This window comes from Hyperolius riggenbachi, chromosome 10 (assembly GCF_040937935.1).
Source record: "Hyperolius riggenbachi isolate aHypRig1 chromosome 10, aHypRig1.pri, whole genome shotgun sequence".
In the NCBI taxonomy this organism is placed as follows: Eukaryota; Metazoa; Chordata; class Amphibia; order Anura; family Hyperoliidae; genus Hyperolius; species Hyperolius riggenbachi.
Window position 1 is genome coordinate 209,762,496 of NC_090655.1, and position 20,589 is coordinate 209,783,084.

The 20,589-nt window shown below is 43.7% G+C and overlaps 1 protein-coding gene across 1 annotated transcript in view; it reads right to left on the reverse strand.

Annotated features, from left to right (window-relative positions):
• Window positions 1-2,314: 2,314 nt before the first annotated feature.
• LOC137534326 (zinc finger protein 420-like) overlaps window positions 2,315-20,589 on the reverse strand; it is a 39,292-nt gene continuing 21,017 nt past the window's right edge. Inside the window, exon 5 of the mRNA XM_068255770.1 lies at window positions 2,315-5,127. Within this exon, the coding sequence (XP_068111871.1) occupies window positions 2,660-5,127 (2,468 nt within the window). The 3' untranslated portion in view covers window positions 2,315-2,659. The remainder of the gene's footprint in view (window positions 5,128-20,589) is intronic.

A 20,589-nucleotide genomic window follows, 5' to 3' on the forward strand; every position in this document is an offset into this window, starting at 1 on the left:
CCATTGACTAGCACTCTCAGCAGCACTGCTACGTGCTAAGAAAGCCATTGGAGAAGGGAAGCCTCGGTAGAGGGCAGGGAATCATTTGTAAAGGTGACCACACATGATTCAACCAAATCATATTTGACGTTTTCGCTAAAAATGATCGTATAAGAAATCAAAAATACCTTTTTTCTATCAAGAAAAATAAATGATTGATTTTTTTTCCGAATACTTAGATAAACATCAAAATGTTTGATTTTCCCATTTTTCCAATAAAAATATATAGAAACATCAGAAATTTTTTTTTCCTGATTGAGAGAAAAAAAAAATAGATTTTTCCACATATTTCACTAAATATCTAGTCAGATGTGTTGGAAAAATCAGACTGGATGTTTTTTTCGATGGTTTTAATAAAAAGAAAATTTCAGAAAAAAATTAGGGTTCTAAGTGTACAGTATATTGTTGACATTTTTTTAAATTTTACGATCAAGTGGGAAAAAAATGGGATTTCTCTAGTCAAATACAAAACTTTGAATCACGTATGGCCACCTTTAGTTATAAATGGCAAATCGACAAAAATAAACTTGTACTTGTATTTAACTACAGGTACACTTTAAAGTCCATAAAGTAAAGGTATCATAATCTCCCATTAAAGTACTGGGAGACAACAGGGATACTCAACAAAGTAAGAATTATTGCATGACATGCATCAAAGACACAAAGGAATAAGTAAGTGCAGATTGGGGAAATGTGATGAAATAACCACATTAGAGGCAGCTGAGGAAGTGCAGCGCGCCTGAAACCTTGTGCCTGTCTGCACTGGGAATGTTGCTGCTATGAGCAAATAAACATTGAGCCTCGGTTAACTATTTTGTATTTGAAATGTGGTCATACCCTTGAGGGGTAAAGCCTTACCGAAAAGAAAGAATGCGATTCTCACATAGGTTACCTATGCAATATGTGGACAATGGCTCTGTGAAATTTTTAGCTCACAGTGGCTCTATATACAGTCTTCTTTTATCTGGACTTCAACATCAAAATAGTTTGTGTTTCTCTTGGAAGTTAAAGGGGCACTATGGCGAAAAATTGTAAAATTTAAAATATGTGCAAACATAGACAGCTAAGTACGTTTTTTCCAGAGTAAAATGAGCCGTAAATGACTTTTCTCCTATGTTGCTGTCACTAACAGTAGGTAGTAGAAATCTGACAGAAGTGACAGGTTTTGCACTAGTCCATCTCTTCATAGGGGATTCTCAGCAAGGCGCCTGGATACTTGGCTTGTGAGGAGTCCAGGCACAGCTATTGACCTGAGGAAGCGGCTCAAGCCATAAAACGCGTTGTCTTGTGCACCAATAAAACCAAACATTTTTTTATTATTTTTTACTACATACCTCCATTTGTATATTTCCCGTAATGGTACACCTATAAGGTAGGACCAAACCTTTTATCCTTTTTATTGCTATTAGCGTGTAGAGAGTAGTCTATACCACATTCATACCGGGCACCTCCAAACACTCTCTGAATCAGTAAGGCTTTTATTCTTTATAAAGATATTCCTTAAAAAGGATTCATACAATGATGCTGGCCTGCCTCCCTGCTCCCTACATCGTTTTTTGGTATTTGGACAGAGCAAGTGCCATTCACTAAGTGCTTTTGAAAATAAATAAATCCTTGAGATCCCCCTATGAAGAGATGAACTAGTCCAAAACCTGTTGCTTCTGTCAGATTTCTACTACCTACTGTAAGTGACAGCAACATAGGAGAAAAGTAATTTATGGCTCATTTTACTCTGGAAAAAACGTACTTCTTATTTGTATATGCTTCCACATAATTTAAATTTTACAATTTTTGTCACCCTAGTGTCCCTTTAATACGAATTAAAGGACCATTATCACGAAAAAAGTAGGCAGTTAAAATCTGACAGAACCGACAGGTCCTTTAAAGGATACCCGATGTGACATGATGAGATTGGCATGTGTTTATACAGTGCCTAGCACACAAATAACTATGCTGTGTTCCTTTTTTTTTTCTTTCTGTGCCTGAAAGAGTTAAATATCAGGTATGTAAGTGGCTGACTCAGTCCTGACTCAGACAGGAAGTGACTACAGTGTGACCCTCACTGATAAGAAATTCCCCTTTTTACCTCTTTCTTGCTCTCAGAAGCCATTTTCTGCTAGGAAAGTGCTTTATAGTTGGAATTTCTTATCAGTGAGGGTTACACAGTAGTCACTTCCTGTCTGAGTCAGGACTGAATCAGCCACTTACACACCTGATATTTAACTCTTTCATGCAGAGAAAGAAAAAAAAGGAACACTGCATAGTTATTTGTGTGCTAGGCACTGCACATACACATGTCTATCTCATCATGTCACATGTCACCTCGGGTATTGTTTAAGAAAAGACAAATAAAAAGTTGTTAAACTGGCTGAAACTTGCCAATACAACTTGGGGGAGTATCAAGCAGTTACCCAAGGTCTCATTGTTCTCCACTGTGTGAAGTGGGCAGGGCTCCTTTAGAAAAAAAAACCCAATTTTAAACAAAGAAAAAAAATACCACAAAACACTGCATCTCATGCTACAGGAAACATATAACATAGAAAAACATAAAATTAAGAAATCAATAATAAATAATTTGACCAGTCTTGGTCAAAGTTCAAGTCAGTTTCTGTTTTCCAGCTTAGGCTTCCAAAGCTCTTCCACCATTATGTGCTCGCTTGTGTCGCACAAGATGCGATTCACGCGTAAACCGTTTTCCACACTCTGGACACACAAAAGGTTTATCACCAGAGTGGGATACTTGATGCCTCATGAAATGTGAGTAGAAGACGAAACTCTTACCACATTCAACACAAATAAAAGACTTCTCCTTTGAGTGCACCTTTCGGTGTTTACAAAGTGCAGCGTTGGAGCCAAAACTTCTACCGCACACAACACAATTGAAGTTGGTTTGGCCTGTATGACGTTTCAAGTGCTGAGTCAGGAGAGCAGGGTACTGGAAACACTCACCACACTCATTGCAAGTGTAGGGCGTTTCTTTAGCATGGGTCCGTTGATGGCGGACAAGGTGAGACTTTTTGGTGTAACTCTTACTACACTGAGAACATGAGTGTGGTCTCTTCCGCCGATGCATTTTGGAATGACGGGACAAGAACTCTTGGCTCTCAAAGCACTTTCCGCATTCAAGGCAAGAATACGGTTTGTTTCCCTTATGAATTTTGCGGTGTCTGACCACATGTGCTTTCCGACGAAAGAACTTTCCACAATCAGGGCACATGTAAGGTTTCTCGCCCGTGTGAGTTCGGTAGTGGTCCACAAGCTGTGATCGGCTAGGGAAATCCTTTCCACATTCTGAACAAATGCACTCATTTGCACCAGCATGGATCTTCAAATGGTGGTTTAGAAGGCTCTGGCTGGCAAAGGTTTTGCCACATTCTGGACAAGAGATGGTAGTGATATGACTCCCCCAATGCAGCTCTAAAAGGGCCTCAAAGCGGAACGATTTTCCACATTCTGTACACGAAAATGGCTTCTCGCCCATATGTACTCGTTGATGTCTTTCCAACTGTGACATTTCATCGTAGCATTTCCCACATTCTGAGCATGCAAAACCAATTTTTTCTTCATAAGACGTAGATGGGTTTTCATTCTCTTCATCATCTAGGTTGTCCATCTGGGTGTGATCCATGTTACTGGGGTCTTCAACATCAGAGCTCACTGAGCTGACTTGGTGCATTTTACGATGCTGGTTGAGAGCTGCTAAACTATGAAAACACTTATCACAATCCGGGCAGACAAAACCGACTTTTTCCTCATAAGCCATAGGTGCATTTTGGGTTTGTAATTCATCAAGGCTGTTGGTTGGTGAGTTCTCCAAGGCTCTGGCATGTAGACTTTCCATGTCAGGGCTGGACCTGTTGGCTCTGTGAATTTTGCGATGCTGATTGAGCACATCTAAACGATGGAAGCATTTGGCACATTCTGGACAAGGAAAAAGTTGCTTATCTCCGTGAATTCGCCGATGGCGCAACATATGTGACTTCCTCCTGAATCCCTTTCCACACTCTGAGCAAACAAATGGTTTTTCCCCAGTGTGGATCCTCACATGGATCTCAAACTCAGTCTTACATGAATATTGTTTTCCACAGTCACAACAAATCAAAGGCTTCTTCTGGTGGGATTTGGCGTGGTGCATCAAAAGATTACTGTACTTAAAACACTTCCCACACTCTGAGCAAGAAAACGGTTTCTCAGGATTGTCCATGTCTGGTTGGGCATTACTGGATTGTGACAGGTAATATTCATATGATAACTCCTCAGCATGCGTTCTCTGGAAAGAGGAAGCAGGTGACATGGCCTCATTGGTTTCTTCCTCCTCCTCCTCCTCCTCCCTGTAGGTATCTTCATTTATCTCTACATCCTCAGGTTCCTTCTTTATGGAACATGACATATACTGCCCTTGTAAGTTTCCCCCATCATGGACACCACTGGAGTATGGGAAGTTTTCCTCAGAGTGAAAATCTGGATTCTCTGGTAACTGAGAGTAATATGACGGTGAAGCAATGCCAGACCGTGTGAGCTGTTCTTCTACACACAAATCTGGTTCCGGTTTTAAGTGGCCAGACGAATAGGATTCCAATATGTCATCTGCTCCAATTACCCTGTTTGTATAGGATGCCACATTGCTTTCTGATCGACGAGATAAATGCTGCCTTTTTTCCTGCTTCAACTGCGTTCCAAAGCCTTCTTGTTTCCAATCTCTTGACTCTTCTTTAATTTTAACTGGTGAAAAATCTGTATGCACCTGCTTACAACCTGCAGGAGATGCTGCCGTTTCCCCACCACACCCCACAGGTTTACACATGTCTCTGCTCGGGAAACTCTCCGGAATATAAGAAGTGCAATTGTTCGGGACTGGCACATAGTCTAATTGATCGGTTGGAATGTGAATGTAGATTTCAGGCAGCTTGACACCCTCAGATGGAGAGGCAGTGGCTGTGATCACAGTTGGTTTGGAATCTTCTGGGAGCAGTTCATAGGATGCATCTTGAGGACTTACGGTGATGATGCCTCTGTCTTTCCTGATATACAGAGGAATGGAAGACTGAATGAATGGTTTGGATTCAGTTCTGCTGGCAGATGGCATCGCTGCAGAAAGAAAAAGAATAATAAATAGTTAGAAGCTGCACAAATCAGGAATGTAAATAAATTACTACATGAGGTGTATATGTAATTAGCAGCTTCAACAGAGTTCTCTCAACTGAGATAAGTGCACTGCTTTTGACCTCAGATGTCAGAACTGGTTGTTCTGTAAATTTTTGGAATGCTTTGATTTCTCTCTATTGAGCAGAAAATATAGAAACTGAAAGCAAAAGTCCTCTGTTATTGTCTCACATTGCAGTCTAACAAGGCGAATTGTCCCCACCTAGCTGATACTGCCCACCGTCTAAACTCTGCAGCATAGGTCTCATCGGTGTTCTGCCCTTCCCTGATATTTTTAAGTTTCCTCTCAGCAGTGACTGCGATATCTGGATCTCTGGAAAGGGAGAAAAACCTGAAGCGGAACTTTTCAGGTTGTTATGCGCAAATTCTGCAAATGGCAAGAATTTTGCCCATTCTAGCTGCGCATCAGCCACATAGCATCTAAGGAACCGTTCTAAAGACTGATTCACCCTCTCAGTTTGTCCATTGGTCTGTGGGTGGTTCCCAGAGGAAAATGACAGGTTCATTCCAAGATGGTGACAAAAGGCTCTCCAGAACTTGGACAACACATTTTCTGGTATACCATGTAAACGGAAAATGTGTTGAATGAAGAGATCCGCCAGTTCCTGGGCAGAGGGGAGTCCGTCCAGTGGAATAAATTGAGCCATTTTGCTGAACCTGTCGACTACCACCCAAATGACTGTTTTACCCTCGGACCTGGGGAGTTCACCCACAAAATCCATGGACAAATGGGTCCATGGTTCCTCAGGTACTGGCAAAGGCTGAAGGGTACCCACAGGAGCCTGTCTGGACGGCTTATTCCTGGCACAAACTGTACAGTTTCTGACAAATTCCCTACAATCAAGGACCAGTGATGGCCACCACACACATCTAGACAGTAAATCCTGCGTTCTAGCCACCCCGGGGTGTCCTGCATTTTTACGTGCATGGAACAACTGTAGGATCTGCAACCGGAAGTGAAGTGGCACAAATAGAACCCCATCAGGTTTTCCCTCGGGAACATCCTGTTGATAGGACCCCAAAGTACTTGACCAGTCCTCCCAGGTCCCGGTGGCTGCCACGACAACTTTTTCAGGCAGAATGTTCTCGGGAGTGGGTGGTGGCACTGTCTTGGGCTCAAAACATCTAGACAGGGCATCTGCTTTGACATTTTTGCTCCCTGGCTTATATGTGATGATAAACTTAAATCTCGAAAAGAATAAAGACCAGAGGACCTGTCGAGGACTAAGCCTCTTGGCCCCTTCAATATATTCCAAGTTTTTGTGGTCAGTATAGACTGTAATAGTATGTTCTGCCCCCTTGAGCCAATGACGACATTCCTCAAATGCGAGTTTAATGGCTAACAGCTCTCGGTTACCGATATGGTAATTTCTCTCTGCGGGAGAGAATTTACGTGAGAAGAAAGCACATGGATGCAATCTGCCCTGGAACCCCGAGTGTTGAGACAGTACAGCCCCAATCTCTGATGCATCCACCTCGACTATAAAAGGACAGGTGACATCAACATGTAGCAAAATAGGGGCGGAGCAAAACAAGCTTTTCAGGGATGAAAAAGAAGAGTGTGCTTCTGGCGACCAATTATAAGTGTCAGCTCCTTTTTTAGTGAGATTAGTAAGATCTGACACTACAGAAGAAAATCCCTTGATAAATTTTCTGTAATAATTGGCGAAGCCAAGAAATCTTTGGAGTGCCTTCAGCCCCATGGGTTGTGGCCACTCCAAAACGGCAGCAACTTTCTTGGGGTCCATGGAGAGTTCTAAGGTCGAAATGATATACCCCAAGAAAGGAACCTCCGACACCTCAAAAAGACATTTCTCAATCTTTGCATATAAAGAATTCTGTCTCAGTTTTTCCAGAACGAACTTCACATGCTCCCTGTGTTTAGCTAGGCTGGGCGAAAAAAATCAGTATATCGTCCATATATACCACGACAAATCGTCCCAAGACCTCTCGGAAAATCTCATTGACCAACTCTTGGAAAACGGCTGGGGCGTTACAAAACCCGAAGGGCATAACCAGGTACTCGTAGTGCCCGTCAGGTGTGTTAAAAGCCGTCTTCCATTCGTCACCCTCTCTTATGCGTACCAGGTTATATGCCCCTCTTAAATCGAGTTTAGAGAAAACGCATGCATCAGTAACCTGGGAGAATAAGTCATCAATTAACGGGAGTGGATAACGATTTTTGATGTTACTTTTATTCAGTTCTTGATAATCTATGCAGGGGCGAAGCCCACCATCTTTTTTCCGAACAAAAAAGAACCCTGCTCCGGCAGGAGACCTAGAGGGACGGATAAACCCTTTGGCAAGGTTTTCTTTAATGTAATTCTGCATAGCGAGTTTTTCAGGAGCAGACAGGTTATACAAATGACCTCTAGGGGGCATACAACCAGACCTTAACTCAATGGGGCAGTCAAAATTTCTGTGTGGAGGAAGTTTGTCCGCCGACTTAGGACAAAAGACAGCAGCAAATTCTGCGTATTGTGCAGGTAACCCTTCTACTTGAATTTTGGTGGTGCAAATAGCAACTTTCTCCATACAATGATGATGGCAAAAGGAGGACCAGCTAAGCAACTGGCCGGAGCTCCAATCTATCTGAGGAGAAAGCTTTTGCAACCACGGCATCCCAAGGATTACAGTAGAAGTGGCCATTTTAAGCACAAAAAATTGTATTTGTTCACTATGCAATACCCCCACATGACATAACAGATTCGGGGTCTGAGACAGAGGATGACTCCCTTGAAGGGGAGAATCATCCACTGCAGTGAGGACAATCTGTCTGTCTAGGGGGATCAGGGGAATCCCCAATTTATTAACAAAATCATAATCTGTAAAATTGGCGGCTGAACCCGAATCTATAAATGCCTGAGTAGACTGGACTTGATTTTCCCAGGAAATAGAACAAGGGAGTAGTAACCGATTATCAAGTAGAGGTAACACTGGCTCGCCTAGGGTAGTACCTCTAGCTACTCCTAGGCGGCAGAGTTTTCCGCCTTTTTAGGACAGTTCTGTACTATATGGCCCTTTTCTGCACAATATAGACAGAGCCCCTCTGACCGTCTCCGTTTTTTCTCTACCTCTAACAATTTAGAATGTCCGATCTGCATCGGTTCATCCTGAGGAGGAGAAGGGTAGGAGAGGTGACGGGAACCGGCCTCACAGAGTGTCTACCACGTGCTTGTTTTTGATAACGGATATGGCGATCTATTCTTACTGCAAGTGAGATCGCATCGTCTACAGTCTTAGGTTCAGGATGGCTTAGCATTACATCCACAATGAGATCAGATAACCCAGATAAGAAACAGTCTAACAAGGCGAATTGTCCCCACCTAGCTGATACTGCCCACCGTCTAAACTCTGCAGCATAGGTCTCAGCGGTGTTCTGCCCTTGCCTGAGATTTTTAAGTTTCCTCTCAGCAGTGACTGCGATATCTGGATCATCGTATATGATAGCCATTGATTTAAAAAAATTCTGAACTGATGATAATGCCTCATGACCACTAGGATGACTGTAAGCCCATGTCTGTGAATCCCCTGTTAACAGAGTCTTAATGAAGGTGATCCTCTGACTCTCAGTCCCTGATGAAATAGGTCTCATCTCAAAGTAAGACAGACAGCGATTTTGAAATTCTGGAAATCAGATGTGTGCCCTGAAAATTTTCCCAGCATAGGCTTTCTAGGTTCTACAACTGAAGGGGACTGCACTGGTACAATTGCAGTCTGGTGGGTGCGAACCACCCCAGATAGCTGTGTGATCTAAGTCTGTTGGGTATTGACCACTACGGTTAAATCATTTACCGCTACGGTCAAGGCCTCAACCTGTTTACCCAGTGCGTCCATAGACATTTTGGTCTGCTGTTCTGTAACGATTTGTGTCAGCAAGAACAGAATTCTGATTTATTAGGTGATCTGCAGTATCACCTATAATGCAGATATAGACCTGATTATAAGGTGATCTGCAGAATCACCCATAATACTGGTATATCAGAAGCTGATGTGACAACAAATACAGAAGGTGTTTGGTGCAACAGTAATACTGATCAGAGCTATACCTCACCAGAGGAGCTGGTGGGTACTATCAGTATAGTGCCTCTCACCAGAGTCAAGGGCCCTCTGGTGAGAGTGGAGTAGTCAGACAGATCGGGTTTGGCAACAGACAGACAGATGCAGTACAAAATCGGAAGGCAGAGTCAGGAAGATATAACAGGCAGAGTTGGCAGCAAGAGCAGATGAGCAAGTTACAGAATCACTGAGCAAGAGAGTGGTCAGAACGAGCCAGAGTCATGCACAAATAATATACTGTACAGTAAGGTAATTCTTTAAGGCTATCAAACAATTCCTATCTTGTGTGAAATCCCCGGTTTCCTCCCGGATCAAAGCACACCGAAACTTTCTAAGGGTCTGAGCGCTAACACGAAGTATTCGCAACAGCAGACAAGTTGCAAAAGACACAGCTAGGCTTATGAAGCCGAGGAGACCCTCCAGGCACGCCCCTTGCAATTGACCAATGAGGAGCGACGAGCGTCTCCTCTGACGTCAACAGACTAGCCGGTCAGCTGACGCGCCTCCTCCCCGCATAAAGGTCCTGTCTATGCGCGCGCGCGCGACAAGGCAACCCTTTGTGCAACTGACAGTTCCGTCCTCGGCGTGCTAGACGCCTGAGACCCAGATATGCTGCTAAACAGGAAGCTGGAGGCAGCTGCGGTGGTAGCGCTGTTCACCGCGGCTGCCTCTCCAGCGTTTGTTACATGGCCATAAATACACATTACAGAAGCACTAATTAGAAGTAGGGAAATGTAACAAATAAGACATTAAAAATGTGCTAAAATAAATTGACCTGGAGCTCTTGCAAGCCTCGAAATAAATTGGCTGCTAAAGGGTTTATGGCAGACACAATGAGATGAAGGAACAGGATATAAGGTGTTCCCAATGTATACAAAGAGATTGCATTACACCCGTGCAGAAAATAAATCAGTTCTAAATGCCATAACGACAAGCATCTGAATGACAGGGCTCTTGTAATCTTACATATCACTCTTCATTGTGACATGGCTTACTGATTGTTTTTTTTTTTTTTATAAAGTAAGATACTAGAAATTCAATTTTTATTAAACTCGCAAACGCACTTCATGTACCATTTTCTGAGTGCTTTGGCTCAGTGGAAGGTATAGGGAAATCGCAAGGGAAAATTGCATAGGGAAGCACTTTGTATAGCGATTTCCAAAGCGATTTTATGAATAAATACATTGTATTTATTCATTTCCAAGTTAACCACTTGAGGACCTAGGGCTTTACCCCCCTTAAGGACCGGCCACTTTTTTTCCATTCAGACCACTGCAGCTTTCACGGTTTATTGCTCGCTCATACAACCTACCACCTAAATGAATTTTGGCTCCTTTTCTTGTCACTAATAAAGCTTTCTTTTGATGCTATTTGATTGCTCCTGCGATTTTTACTTTTTATTATATTCATCAAAAAAGACATGAATTTTGGCAAAAAAATGATTTTTTTAACTTTCTGTGCTGACAGTTTTCAAATAAAGTAAAATTTCTGTATACATGCAGCGCGAAAAATGTGGACAAACATGTTTTTGATAAAAAAAAAACCATTCAGTGTATATTTATTGGTTTGGGTAAAAGTTATAGCGTTTACAAACTATGGTGCCAAAAGTGAATTTTCCCATTTTCAAGCATCTCTGACTTTTCTGACCCCCTGTCATGTTTCATGAGGGGCTAGAATTCCAGGATAGTATAAATACCCCCCAAATGACCCCATTTTGGAAAGAAGACATCCCAAAGTATTCACTGAGAGGCATAGTGAGTTCATAGAAGATATTATTTTTTGTCACAAGTAAGCGGAAAATGACACTTTGTGAGGAAAAAAAAAAAAAAAAAAAAGTTTCCATTTCTTCTAACTTGCGACAAAAAAAAATGAAATCTGCCACGGACTCACCATGCCCCTCTCTGAATACCTTGAAGGGTCTACTTTCCAAAATGGGATCATTTGTGGGGTGTGTTTACTGTCCTGACATTTTGGGGGGTGCTAAATTGTAAGCACCCCTGTAAAGCCTAAAGGTGCTCATTGGACTTTGGACCCCTTAGCGCAGTTAGGCTGCAAAAAAGTGCCACACATGTGGTATTGCCGTACTCAGGAGAAGTAGTATAATGTGTTTTGGGGTGTATTTTTACACATACCCATGCTGGGTGGGAGAAATATCTCTGTAAATGACAATTTGTTAATTTTTTTTACACACAATTGTCCATTTACAGAGATATTTCTCCCACTCAGCATGGGTATGTGTAAAAATACACCACAAAACACATTATACTACTTCTCCTGAGTACGGCGATACCACATGTGTGGCACTTTTTTGCACCCTAACTGCGCTAAAGGGCCCAAAGTCCAATGAGTACCTTTAGGATTTCACAGGTCATTTTGAGAAATTTCGTTTCAAGACTACTCCTCACGGTTTAGGGCCCCTAAAATGCCAGGGCAGTATAGGAACCCCACAAATGACCCCATTTTAGAAAGAAGACACCCCAAGGTATTCCGTTAGTAGTATGGCGAGTTCATAGAAGATTTTATTTTTTGTCACAAGTTAGCGGAAAATGACACTTTGTGAAAAAACACAATTAAAATCAATTTCCGCTAACTTTTGACAAAAAATAAAATCTTCTATGAACTCACCATACTCCTAACGGAATACCTTGGGGTGTCTTCTTTCTAAAATGGGGTCATTTGTGGGGTTCCTATACTGCCCTGGCATTTTAGGGGCCCTAAACCGTGAGGAGTAGTCTTGAAACCAAATGTCGCAAAATGACCTGTGAAATCCTAAAGGTACTCATTGGACTTTGGGCCCTTTAGCGCAGTTAGGGTGCAAAAAAGTGCCACACATGTGGTATCGCCATACTCGGGAGAAGTAGTACAATGTGTTTTGGGGTGTATTTTTACACATACCCATGCTGGGTGGGAGAAATACCTCTGTAAATGGACAATTGTGTGTAAAAAAATCAAAAGATTGTCATTTACAGAGGTATTTCTCCCACCCAGCATGGGTATGTGTAAAAATACACCCCAAAACACATTGTACTACTTCTCCCGAGTACGGCGATACCACATGTGTGGCACTTTTTTGCACCCTAACTGCACTAAGGGGCCCAAAGTCCAATGAGTACCTTTAGGATTTCACAGGTCATTTTTGTTTCAAGACTACTCCTCACGGTTTAGGGCCCCTAAAATGCCAGGGCAGTATAGGAACCCCACTAATGACCCCATTTTAGAAAGAAGACACCCCAAGGTATTCCGTTAGGAGTATGGTGAGTTCATAGAAGTTTTTATTTTTTTGTCACAAGTTAGCGGAAATTGATTTTAATAGTTTTTTTTCACAAAGTGTCATTTTCCGCTAACTTGTGACAAAAAATAAAAACTTCTATGAACTCACCATACTCCTAACGGAATACCTTGGGGTGTCTTCTTTCTAAAATGGGGTCATTTGTGGGGTTCCTATACTGCCCTGGCATTTTAGGGGCCCTAAACCGTGAGGAGTAGTCTTGAAACCAAATGTCGCAAAATGACCTGTGAAATCCTAAAGGTACTCATTGGACTTTGGGCCCCTTAGCGTACTTAGGGTGTAAAAAAGTGCCACACATGTGGTACCGCTGTACTCAGGAGAAGTAGTATAATGCGTTTTGGGGTGTATTTTTACACATACCCATGCTAAGTGGGAGAAATATCTCTGTAAATGACAATTGTTTGATTTTTTTACACACAATTGTCCATTTACATAGAAATTTCTCCCACCCAGCATGGGTATGTGTAAAAATACACCCCAAAACACATTATACTACTTTTCCTGAGTACGGCGGTACCACATGTGTGACACTTTTTTGCAGCCTAGGTGCGCTAAGGGGCCCAACGTCCTATTCACAGGTCATTTTGAAGCATTTGTTTTCTAGACTACTCCTCGCGGTTTAGGGCCCCTAAAATGCCAGGGCAGTATAGGAACCCCACAAGTGACCCCATTTTAGAAAGAAGACACCCCAAGGTATTCCGTTAGGTGTATGGCGAGTTCATAGAAGATTTTATTTTTTGTCACAAGTTAGTGAAAAATGACACTTTGTGAAAAAAAACCAATAAAAATTAATTTCCGCTAACTTTTGACAAAAAATTAAATCTTCTATGAACTCGTCATACACCTAACATAATACCTTGGGGTGTCTTTTTTTTTCTAAAATGGGGTCACTTGTGGGGTTCCTATACCGCCCTGGCATTTTACAGGCCCAAAACCGTGAGTAGTCTGGAAACCAAATGTCTCAAAATGACTGTTCAGGGGTATAAGCATCTGCAAATTTTGATGACAGGTGGTCTATGAGGGGGCGAATTTTGTGGAACCGGTCATAAGCAGGGTGGCCTTTTAGATGACAGGTTGTATTGGGCCTGATCTGATGGATAGGAGTGCTAGGGGGGTGACAGGAGGTGATTGATGGGTGTCTCAGGGGGTGGTTAGAGGGGAAAATAGATGCAATCCATGCACTGGGGAGGTGATCGGAAGGGGGTCTGAGGGTTTGGCCGAGTGATCAGGAGCCCACACGGGGCAAATTGGGGCCTGATCTGATGGGTAGGTGTGCTAGGGGGTGACAGGAGGTGATTGATGGGTGTCTCAAGGTGTGATTAGAGGGGGGAATGGATGCAAGCAATGCACTGGCGAGGTGATCAGGGCTGGGGTCTGAGGGCATTCTGAGGGTGTGGGCGGGTGATTGAGTGCCCTAGGGGCAGATAGGGGTCTAATCTGATAGGTAGCAGTGACAGGGGGTGATTGATGGGTAATTAGTGGGTGTTTAGGGTAGAGAATAGATGGAAACACTGCGCTTGGGTGGTGATCTGATGTCGGATCTGCGGGCGATCTATTGGTGTGGGTGGGTGATCAGTTTGCCCGCAAGGGGCAGGTTAGGGGCTGATTGATGGGTGGCAGTGACAGCGGGTGATTGATGGGTGGCAGTGACAGGGGGTGATTGATGGGTGGCAGTGACAGGGGGTGATTGATGGGTGATTGATAGGTGATTGACAGGTAATCAGTGGGTTATTACAGGGGAGAACAGATGTAAATATTGCACTGGCGAATTGATAAGGGGGGGTCTGAGGGCAATCTGAGCGTGTAGGCGGGCGATTGGGTGCCCGCAAGGGGCAGATTAGGGTCTGATCTGATAGGTAACAGTGACAGGTGGTGATAGGGAGTGATTGATGGGTGATTGATGGGTAATTAGTGGGTGTTTAGAGGAGAGAATAGATGGAAACACTGCGCTTGGGTGGTGATCTGATGTCGGATCTGCGGGCGATCTATTGGTGTGGGTGGGTGATCAGATTGCCCGCAAGGGGCAGGTTAGGGGCTGATTGTTGGGTGGCAGTGACAGGGGGTGATTGATGGGTGATAGGTGATTGGCAGGTGATTGACAGGTGATCAGTGGGTTATTACAGGGAAGGACAGATGTAAATATTGCACTGGCGAATTGATAAGGGAGGGGGGGGGGTCTGAGGGCAATCTGAGCGTGTGGGCGGGTGATTGGGTGCCCGCAAGGGGCAGATTAGGGTCTGATCTGATAGGTAACAGTGACAGGTGGTGATAGGGGGTGATTGATGGGTAATTAGTGGGTGTTTAGAGAAGATAACAGATGTAAACGATACATTTGGGAGGTAATCTGACGGCGGGTTTGCGGGCGATCTAATGGTGTGGGTGGGTGATCAGATTGCCCGCAAGGGGCAGGTTAGGGGCTGATTGATGGGTGGCAGTGACAGGGGGTGACAGGGGGTGATTGATGGGTGATAGGTGATTGGCAGGTGATTGACAGGTGATCAGTGGGTTATTACAGGGAAGAACAGATGTAATTAATGCACTGGTGAATTGATAAGGGGGGGGGTCAGAGGGCAATCTGAGCGTGTGGGCGGGTGATTGGGTGCCCGCAAGGGGCAGATTAGGGTCTGATCTGATAGGTAACAGTGACAGGTGGTGATAGGGGGTGATTGATGGGTAATTAGTGGGTGTTTAGAGAAGATAACAGATGTAAACGATACATTTGGGAGGTAATCTGACGGCGGGTTTGCGGGCGATCTAATGGTGTGGGTGGGTGATCAGATTGCCCGCAAGGGGCAGGTTAGGGGCTGATTGATGGGTGGCAGTGACAGGGGGTGATTGATGGGTGATAGGTGATTGGCAGGTGATTGACAGGTGATCAGTGGGTTATTACAGGGAAGAACAGATGTAATTAATGCACTGGTGAATTGATAAGGGGGGGTCAGAGGGCAATCTGAGCGTGTGGGCGGGTGATTGGGTGCCCGCAAGGGGCAGATTAGGGTCTGATCTGATAGGTAAAAGTGACAAGTGGTGATAGGGGGTGATTGATGGGTGATTGATGGGTAATTAGTGGGTGTTTAGAGGAGAGAATAGATGTAAACAATGGATTTGGGTGGTGATCTGATGTCGGATCTGTGGGCGATCTATTGGTGTGGGGGGGTGATCAGATTGCCCGCAAGGGGCAGGTTAGGGGCTGATTGATGGGTGGCAGTGACAGGGGGTGATTGACGGGTGATTGATGGGTGATTGACGGGTGATTGACAGGTGATCAGGGGGATAGATGCATACAGTAAACAGGGGGGGGGGTGGTCTGGGGGGGGGGTCTGGGGAGAATCTGAGGGGTGGGGGGTGATCAGGAGGGGGCAGGGAGCAGGGGGGGGGGGATAAAAAAAAATAGCGTTGACAGATAGTGACAGGGAGTGATTGATGGGTGATTAGGGGGGTGATTGGGTGCAAACAGGGGTCTGGGGGGTGGGCAGGGGGGGTCTGATGGGTGCTGTGGGCGATCTGGGGCAGGGGGGGGAGAAATCAGTGTGCTTGGGTGCAGACTAGGGTGGCTGCAGCCTGCCCTGGTGGTCCCTCGGACACTGGGACCACCAGGGCAGGAGGCAGCATGTATAATACACTTTGTAAACATTACAAAGTGTATTATACACTTTGTATGCGGCGATCGCGGGGTTAACATCCCGCCGGCGCTTCCGTATAGCCGGCGGGATGTTGCGGCGAGCGAGCGGTGACAGGCGCCGGCGGAGGATCGCGTCACGGATGACGCGAACGCTCCGCCCATGCCCTTAAATGGACCGCCGCCTCTGTGGGTGAGGCCGTCCTGCAGGGCTCCACTTCCCCGCCGCCCCTGTGTAGTGGGCGGTCGGGAAGTGGTTAAAGAGTTTACTTCCTGACTGACGTCAGAAAGTAAAAGAAATCATCGCTGAGCAAAAGCGCTTAGAAAAGAGCTTATAAAATCGATTTGCTAATTAAAAAAGTGCTGGGAAAAAGCACTGTAAAAATCACAGTATAAATCGCTCAGTGCTTGTGATAGCGCTGGCGATTTATAATGTGAACAAGGCCTTAACTTTCTTTTGACAAACTGCAGCAGACATCCCATAACAAGAAACTGCTATACAGGGAGTCCCCGACTTATGAATGACCCGCCAGAACGGTTTAAAAACGTAAAATTTGATTTTGTGGAAACCATTAAAAACATTATTTTTTTAAAAAGACCTTGTAGTTTTTGAGAAAAACTGATTTTAAAAAGGTTCAGCCCCAGTGTGTCAAAAATCTCATGCATCCGAGTAACGTTCACCTCCCATTCATTCACCAATACCTTTAGGCTGCTTACACACTAAGACGTTACAGGCGCACGTTAGTGCGCCTGTAACGCTCCCCCAACGCACAGCAATGTAACACAAGTGGGCTGTTCACACAGCCCACGTTGCGTTACATGTAACGCTGCACGTTCTCCGGAAAGTGCAGCATGCTACGGCGTTACAGCGGCTATAGCCGCGTTAGACTGTTTGCACATGCGCAGTGGGGGGCGGAGAGGAGGCGGGGAGAGCCAGCTACAGTAGCCGCGCACATGGCTACTTAATATTCACTGCACTGGCGGCCGCTGATTGGCCAGGGGGACCACGTGATGCGGAGTGTCTCGCTCCGCATCACGTGGTCCCGCTGGCCAATCAGCGCCACTCTGGGAGACATTATAGGAATCGAGCCGCCTAACGCGGCTCACTCTACCGTCCTCACTTGCAGCACCATACGTTGTGTTAGGTGCACGTTATGCGACCTTAACGTAGCACCTAACGCAACGTCTTGGTGTGCAAGTAGCCTTATAGCTACTTATCACAATTAATTGATCTATATCTTGTTTTTTCTGCCACGAATTAGGCTTTCTTTGGGTAGTACATTTTGGTAAAAATAATTTTTTTGAAAATCCGTTTTGGCCAATATGGTTTGAAATTAACCACTTGAGGACCTAGGGCTTTCTACCCCTTAAGGACCGGCCACTTTTTTTCCATTCAGACCACTGCAGCTTTCACGGTTTATTGCTCGCTCATACAACCTACCACCTAAATGAATTTTGGCTCCTTTTCTTGTCACTAATAAAGCTTTCTTTTGGTGCTATTTGATTGCTCCTGCGATTTTTACTTTTTATTATATTCATCAAAAAAGACATGAATTTTGGCAAAAAAATGATTTTTTTAACTTTCTGTGCTGACATTTTTCAAATAAAGTAAAATTTCTGTATACATGCAGCGCAAAAATGTGGACAAACATGTTTTTGATAAAAAAAACCCCATTCAGTGTATATTTATTGGTTTGGGTAAAAGTTATAGCGTTTACAAACTATGGTGCAAAAAGTGAATTTTCTCATTTTCAAGCATTTGACTTTGCTGACCCCGTCATGTTTCATGAGGGGCTAGAATTCCAGGATAGTATAAATACCCCCCAAATTACCCCATTTTGGAAAGAAGACATCCCAAAGTATTCACTGAGAGGCATAGTGAGTTCATAGAAGATATTATTTTTTGTCACAAGTAAGCGGAAAATGACACTTTGTGAGAAAAAAAAAAAAAAAAAAGTTTCCATTTCTTCTAACTTGCGACAAAAAAAAAATGAAATCTGCCACGGACTCACCATGCCCCTCTCTGAATACCTTGAAGGGTCTACTTTCCAAAATGGGGTCATTTGTGGGGTGTGTTTACTGTCCTGACATTTTGGGGGGTGCTAAATTGTAAGCACCCCTGTAAAGCCTAAAGGTGCTCATTGGACTTTGGACCCCTTAGCGCAGTTAGGCTGCAAAAAAGTGCCACACATGTGGTATTGCCGTACTCAGGAGAAGTAGTATAATGTGTTTTGGGGTGTATTTTTACACATACCCATGCTGGGTGGGAGAAATATCTCTGTAAATGACAATTTGTTAATTTTTTTTACACACAATTGTCCATTTACAGAGATCTTTCTCCCACTCAGCATGGGTATGTGTAAAAATACACCCCAAAACACATTATACTACTTCTCCTGAGTACGGCGATACCACGTGTGGCACTTTTTTGCACCCTAACTAATTTCACAGGTCATTTTGAGAAATTTCGTTTCAAGACTACTCCTCACGGTTTAGGGCCCCTAAAATGCCAGGGCAGTATAGGAACCCCACAAATGACCCCATTTTAGAAAGAAGACACCCCAAGGTATTCCGTTAGGAGTATGGTGAGTTCATAGAAGATTTTATTTTTTGTCAAAAGTTAGCGGAAAATGACACTTTGTGAAAAAACACAATTAAAATCAATTTCCGCTAACTTGTGACAAAAAATAAAATCTTCTATGAACTCGCCATACTACTAACGGAATACCTTGGGGTGTCTTCTTTCTAAAATGGGGTCATTTGTGGGGTTCCTATACTGCCCTGGCATTTTAGGGGCCCTAAACCGTGAGGAGTAGTCTTGAAACGAAATTTCTCAAAATGACCTGTGAAATCCTATAGGTACTCATTGGACTTTGGGCCCTTTAGCGCAGTTAGGGTGCAAAAAAGTGCCACACATGTGGTATCGCCATACTCGGGAGAAGTAGTACAATGTGTTTTGGGGTGTATTTTTACACATACCCATGCTGGGGGGGAGAAATACCTCTGTAAATGGACAATTGTGTGTAAAAAAATCAAAGATTCTCATTTACAGAAGTATTTCTCCCACCCAGCATGGGTATGTGTAAAAATACACCCCAAAACACATTATACTACTTCTCCCGAGTACGGCGATACCACATGTGTGGTACTTTTTTGCACCCTAACTGCACTAAGGGGCCCAAAGTCCAATGAGTACCTTTAGGATTTCACAGGTCATTTTTGTTTCAAGACTACTCCTCACGGTTTAGGGCCCCTAAAATGCCAGGGCAGTATAGGAACCCCACTAATGACCCCATTTTAGAAAGAAGACACCCCAAGGTATTCCGTTAGGAGTATGGTGAGTTCATAGAAATTTTTATTTTTTTGTCACAAGTTAGCGGAAATTGATTTTAATTGTTTTTTTTCACAAAGTGTCATTTTCCGCTAACTTGTGACAAAAAATAAAATCTTCTATGAACTCACCATACTCCGTACGGAATACCTTTGGGTGTCTTCTTTCTAGAATGGGGTCATTTGTGGGGTTCCTATACTGCCCCGGCATTTTAGGGGCCCTAAACCGTGAGGAGTAGTCTTGAAACCAAATGTCGCAAAATGACCTGCGAAATCCTAAAGGTACTCATTGGACTTTGGGCCCCTTAGCGTACTTAGGGTGTAAAAAAAAGTGCCACACATGTGGTACCGCCGTACTCAGGAGAAGTAGTATTATGCGTTTTGGGGTGTATTTTTACACATACCCATGCTAAGTGGGAGAAATATCTCTGTAAATGACAATTGTTTGATTTTTTTTACACACAATTGTCCATTTACATAGAAATTTCTCCCACCCAGCATGGGTATGTGTAAAAATACACCCCAAAACACATTATACTACTTTTCCTGAGTACGGCGGTACCACGTGTGACACTTTTTTGCAGCCTAGGTGCGCTAAGGGGCCCAACGTCCTATTCACAGGTCATTTTGAGGCATTTGTTTTCTAGACTACTCCTCGCAGTTTAGGGCCCCTAAAATGCAAGGGCAGTATAGGAACCCCACAAGTGACCCCATTTTAGAAAGAAGACACCCCAAGGTATTCCATTAGGTGTATGGCGAGTTCATAGAAGATTTTATTTTTTGTCACAAGTTAGTGAAAAATGACACTTTGTGAAAAAAAACCAATAAAAATCAATTTCCGCTAACTTTTGACAAAAAATAAAATCTTCTATGAACTCGTCATACACCTAACAGAATACCTTGGGGTGTCTTTTTTTCTAAAATGGGGTCACTTGTGGGGTTCCTATACCGCCCTGGCATTTTACAGGCCCAAAACCGTGAGTAGTCTGGAAACCAAATGTCTCAAAATGACTGTTCAGGGGTATAAGCATCTGCAAATTTTGATGACAGGTGGTCTATGAGGGGGCGAATTTTGTGGAACCGGTCATAA